The 6,000-nt window shown below is 37.7% G+C and overlaps 1 protein-coding gene across 4 annotated transcripts in view; it reads right to left on the bottom strand.

The window, feature by feature from the left end:
* The window catches only part of APBB2 (amyloid beta precursor protein binding family B member 2), a 414,785-nt gene that overhangs the window by 220,725 nt on the left and 188,060 nt on the right, over window positions 1-6,000 (bottom strand). For all 4 annotated transcript variants that reach the window (XM_023224587.1, XM_031935358.1, XM_023224583.1 and 1 more), the window contains one exon: window positions 3,140-3,208. In XM_023224587.1, the coding sequence (XP_023080355.1) occupies window positions 3,140-3,158 (19 nt within the window). In that variant the 5' untranslated portion in view covers window positions 3,159-3,208. The remainder of the gene's footprint in view (window positions 1-3,139; window positions 3,209-6,000) is intronic.

Here is a 6,000-nt window from a genome sequence, read left to right as displayed (position 1 = left end):
AGCTAGACTCCGCCTCAAAAAAAAAAAAAAAAAAAAAAAAAAAAAAATAGCTGAGTTGGATCTTGAAGGGTAGAAAGGAGCCCAGCAGCAGACAAGAAAGAAAAAGGCATTCCAGATGGGGGAAAGCTTGCCATTCCCAACCTCACACCTGGCAGATGTGATGATCAGTTATTTAGGAAGCACAAGCAAAATGTGTGTATTCAAGTAAGAATTTAGACCTTCGGAATAGTCAACTTTGGAAATTATATTCCAAGGACATTTTCTCTGCTCAATTTCTTTTTTAATTTAAGGGACAGGGTCTCAGTATGTTGCTCAGGCTGGAGTGCATTCACAGGCACAGTCATCATGCACTACAGCCTCAAATTCCTGGGCTCAAGCGATCCTCCTGCTGCCTCAGACTCCCAAGTAGCTGGGGCTACAGGTATGCACCACCACATCTAGCTCTCTTCCCTGCTCAATTTCTAAGCTGTTTCCATTCTTTAGTAAAGTCTCAGTGACTTTGGAAGATAATTTTTTTTTTTAAATAGAGCTCTAGACTTTTTGTTTTGTTTTGTTTTGTTTTGTTTTTTGAGACGGAGTCTCGCTCTGTCACCGGGGCTGGAGTACAGTGGCCCGTTCTCAGCTCACTGCAAGCTCCACCTCCTGGGTTTATGCCATTCTCCTGCCTCAGCCTCCGAGTAGCTGGGACTACAGGCGCCCGCCACCTCGCCCGTCTAGTTTTTTGTATTTTTTAGTAGAGACGGGGTTTCACCGTGTTAGCCAGGATGGTCTCGATCTCCTGACCTCGTGATCCGCCCGTCTCGGCCTCCCAAAGTGCTGGGATTACAGGCTTGAGCCACCGCGCCCAGCCTGAGCTCTAGACTTTTATGGGCAAGCCTGATGATGATCCAGCTTTGGAATATTGGTTCAGGTGAAAAAAAAAAAGTAGGTGAGCTATAAAGAAATGTCACATATTTTCTTGAGTTACTGATAAGCTGGGCTCCAAATCTATTCTGAAAGTGAAAAAAAGTTAAACAATAACAGGATCCTTGAAATAGGGTAATTACTTGATATCATGGGCTAAGACCTGCTCAGAAGGGACTCCGGAGCTGAATCCTGAAGGGTCAACAGGAATTTCAAAGGCAGATGATGGTATAAATTCTGGTATGTTTGGCTGGGCATGGTGACTCACGCCTGTAATCCTAGTACTTTGGGAGGCCGAGGCTGGCAGATCACTTGAGGCCAGGAGTTCAAGACCAGCCTGGTCAACGTGGCGAAACCCTGTCTCTACTACAATTACAAAAATTAGCTGGGTGTCATGGCATATGTCTGTAATCCCAGCTACTTGGGAGCCTGAGGCAGGAGAATCGCTTGAACCTGGGAGACAAAGGTTGCAGTGAACCAAGATTGTGCCACTGCACTCCAGCCTGGGTGTCAGAGCAAGAGTCTGTTTCAAAAAAAATTTAAACAAATAAATAAATATATAAATAAATACATTCTGGCATATTTGTTTTTAAAAGATGTCCCTGTAGTCACAGCTCCCTAGAGTTAGAAAAAGGAGCTGAAGGCAAACCTAACTACACTTACTAGTCCAGACCCTCTCTCACCAGTCGCCATTTGAATTTTCAAGTGGAAAAATGGCTGGAATAGGATTTTCCACTGAACTAAGAATACCTCTTTCCTTGTAAAATGTGTTATATGTCATACCGATGCCTGAGACTAGTAGCTGTTATTTAAAAACCAGGCTAGATAACTGTTTCAGTATCTCTTACATAACCGCCAAAGAATAAAGTTGGTTGAGCACCAGCATGAACAATGAAAACATCAGCATAACAAAACGTATCAAGAACAGGAAATTTGTAGAAGTTATTTGATTAGTCTACCTTCACTTAGAGGAATACACATCATTTTATACACTTGCCAGCTTTATTTTAATGTTTTCATACTAGTGTACCTTGAAGATAAGACTATAATAATAATCTTATCTATTAATAATCTATCTCATAAAAATATGATTTTAAAAGTTAAAGGATCCCTAAAGGGAATTATTCTCAACATTTAAAATCTATTTTCTAAAGAACATATGTATTTTTCTTGATTTTTCCAAAACTAATATATCATTCGATATGTTTTGACAAAATATGCATTGACAAAATCCATACCTTCCCCAAATCGTCACACTATTATGATTAGATGGCTTTCTAAGACACTAAGACATTGACTTTCCTTTGTGAACTCAGGTTTGTCATAGTTTTTGGCTGCTTTTTATAAAAGAATATTTCTTACCTCTCATAAACCTCTACTGAGCTTAGTGTTTATTACATTTTATTTTAGTTCTTTGTTGAAATGTAACATGAAAAACGTCATATAAAGGAGAAAGCAGCTTGATTATATTTAATAATAAGTTTAGAATTTAGGGACATTAGCATCTATTTGCCAATGGTTTAAATCTACTTATTCAAAAACTCAGAACTTGCTGAGCAATATGTGCCCTAATAAATATGAAATCTATCCAGATCTATCTGTCACTTGAAGTCCTATATGATGTTTAATTTGAAATGTTACTGCAATTGCTTTTTCCTTATTACGTAACTGTGAGGCTAGGGATTAAATCCCACACCATGTTGTGTGTAGCCTAGCATCTATCATGAGACCAAAAAAGGGATGTACAGTAAAATTAAGGTCGTTTTCCTAAGGCCTGAAATTAATCTGTTGATTAGACCCAAGGAGAAGAATACATTCAGTATGGGGGGGGGGGGGGCTGGGTTCTGTCTAAGCAAACTTTATGAGCTATTAATAAGATGCAGATTGAGAGACTCAACACCAACACCTACTCCTTTGTTCACATTTCAGTAGTACCCAGGTTGTAGTATACAATGCTAGATGGTAAAATTTGACAGTTTTAAGCTCCTGTCACAGTCAACTAAAATATTTTTACATTATAAGTATTCATGCAATTATTACACAAATATGATTAAGTCCAACTAATTCTTCTACTTGATTTTAAAGATTCATTTTTCTATTACATTAGTGAAGAACAATGAAATTCAAAAACATGTTATTTTAGCAAATCATAAGTTTAACATTAAACATTATCTTTTTTTTAAGTTTTAATATTCAACTGCTTCTCTGCATTGAAATATGTGAAAATGTATCTGACCTGGAAGTACTTCTGACATGGATCACTGGGCGTCAGCAATGGTGCAGGAAATAGGTTATAATTTGAAATCTAAAAAAAAGGGATCATTTGAGAAATTAAAACCCCAAATAACAAAGCATAAAAGAAAAGCATAGCAGTGAAAATCTCTCCAAAAGCTGTTACATACACTAAACAAATTTTGGCAGACAATGTCTACATTTTTGTTCGTTTATAGTTCGTCACACCACTTTTGATTGAAACTTGAATTCCTACTTATCCACATTTCCCACAAACATTTATTGAGAGTTTTTTTTCATGGTAGGCCTAACCTACCTTTCTGTCTCAAGTTTTCAATGTTTTTTTTCATGAAACACACACACACACACACACACACACACACACAATTCAGCACCCCTACAGAAAAAAAAATTGGTACGTTTTGCCACGTAAAAGTTAAAATCATCTGTTTAGAAAAAAACGTGACTATAAACACGATAAAAACAAAAAACAGACTGAAGAAAAAATTACCACCACGGATGACATAAAAGGGTTAAATTCCTTCATATAGAAAGAGTTCCTTGAAACCATTAAGAAAAATATGAACAAGCCTGTAGGAGAATAAGGAAAGAAACAAGTCCCAAGAGAAACACAAATGTTGAATAAACATAAATCACTATCTGCACTTAAAACTTAAGAAAATACCAATTTAAATAACAATGTCTAACTGGATTTCCTATATCAGACTGGAAAGATTAATAAGCCAGATAATATCACAATCTAAGGACAGGATACTGGAAACAGGAAGTTTCAAATCTTGGTGGTGGGAGTAAAAGCTGGCAAAATTCTTTGGAAAGCCATTTACAAATATCTGAGCAAGTTCTGAATGCATGGATCCCACTGCTTGGCAATTCCACTTCTAATAATTTATTTTACAGACAAGTTCATGTGGATTCTATTCTTCTAAAGTCAAAAGGCCAGTAACCACCTAGCTGTTCTTCAGTGCACAGCTGGTTCATTAGATGATGATACATCCATACAACGAAATATCATGCTGCCCTTAGGAAAAATGAAGTGGATCTACAAGAGCCTATATAAAAGGGGTTGCTGGGTTTTTGTGGTTTTTTTTTTTTTTTTTTTTGAGACGGAGTCTTGCTCTGTCGCCCAGGCTGGAGGGCAGTAGCAGCATGATCTCGGTTCACTGCAACCTCTGCCTCCAGGGTTCAAACGATTCTCCTGCCTCAGCCTCCCAAAATGCTGGGATTACAGGCGTGAGCCACCAGGCCCGGCCAAAAAGGGTTTTAAGATGCATCACCAAGAGGTGACTAATATGCATAGCAAAGCATGATCTAATTTAAGTAACATTTTTAAAAAGCATACACATATAAATCCATGTGCACACACACACCTAGGGGTATACTCAGATGCACATGCATTTACATGGAAAATTTCTTAAAGGAATATAAAGATCTAGAAACATTGGTAAGTTGCCAGTTTACCAAAATGATACATAATAAGGAAAACTGAAAATGGACCTTGTTTTCAATGAGTTGCTATCAGGAATGTCACTCAGAATGATAATATGTTATATTAAGTCAAGTACAGATAGTGTATGATTCTATTTATATGAAGTACAAAAACAGGAAAGACGGCTTGATATCAGGATTATTGGGGGTGGGGTAGGGAAGTAGCAAGAGGGTTGCTTCTGGGACACTGGGAATGTCATGTTTTTTTCATCAAGATGTGGAAATTCATCAGGCTGTACTCTTATGTGCACATTTCTGTATGCGTATTACACTTCCATGAAAAGTTAAAAGAAAAATAATCAAATGCTAGAGGTTTTCTAAAGCATAATTTAAATTGAAAAAGCTTTATATCTGTAAAAACTTAATTCTAATCTAACCTTTCCAAACTAGAAACCTTTAACGGGCATCACTTCCAACTTTATGATTCTGATAATGACCTGACAACCTGGTCTACTGAGCCAAGATACATTTTTAATTATATTTTCACAAACTGTGGGTAAGGCTCATTACTCTGGTATAATTAAAAGGGTGGGTTTATTCGAAAATGTCCTGAAACAGCAAGTGATGCCTCCTCTGTGTTCCTCTGTCTTTGCCCTATAACTTTCTGCTCAGTTCCTTAAACATATTTCACAATTCCATTTTCCTTTTCTTAAATTTTAGTTTTTGTCTTCAGTGCACTTTAAATGCTATGCAGAGAAAGAGATGAATAGCTACTCAAGAAAATGAATACCAGTAGAGAGAAAGTTTAAAAAAAAAAAAAAAAAAAAAGCATACTAGTGTGAGCATTCTGAAACGGCTTGCACAAAAACTAAGAATCTGCATACAGTTGGCCCTCTGTATCCTCGGGTTCCACATCCATGGATACATCCAAGTGAGGATCAGAAAGTTAGGCCTGTGATGGTTGCCTCTGTACTGAACATGTACAGACTTTTTTATCCTTGTCATTATTGCTTAAACAGTACAGTACAGCAAAACTATTTACATAGCATTTATATTGTATTATCAATAATCTAGAGGTGATTTAAGGTATACGGAAGGGGCAGGTACAGCGGCTCATGCACACTGTGAGATGGAGTGGGGAGGACCACCTGAGCCCAGGAGTTTGAGACCAGCCTGGGCAACAGAGTGAGACCCTGTCTCTACAAAACATACAAAAATTAGCTGGGTGGGGTGGCACACACTTGTATCCCAGCTACTCAGCAGGCTGAGGTGGGAGGATCACTTGAGCCCAGGAGGTCAAGGCTGTAGTAAGCTATGATTGCACCACTGTATTCCAGCCTGGACAACAGAGTGAGGCCCTATCTCTAAAAAAAAAAATTAAAAAATGAAAAGTACACAGGAGGATGTTGCATCGATTCT

Source organism: Piliocolobus tephrosceles, chromosome 3 (assembly GCF_002776525.5).
Source record: "Piliocolobus tephrosceles isolate RC106 chromosome 3, ASM277652v3, whole genome shotgun sequence".
Classification (NCBI taxonomy): domain Eukaryota; kingdom Metazoa; phylum Chordata; class Mammalia; order Primates; family Cercopithecidae; genus Piliocolobus; species Piliocolobus tephrosceles.
The sequence above is the reverse complement of the archived record's forward strand: the minus strand, read 5'-3'. Positions and strand labels throughout refer to the sequence as shown.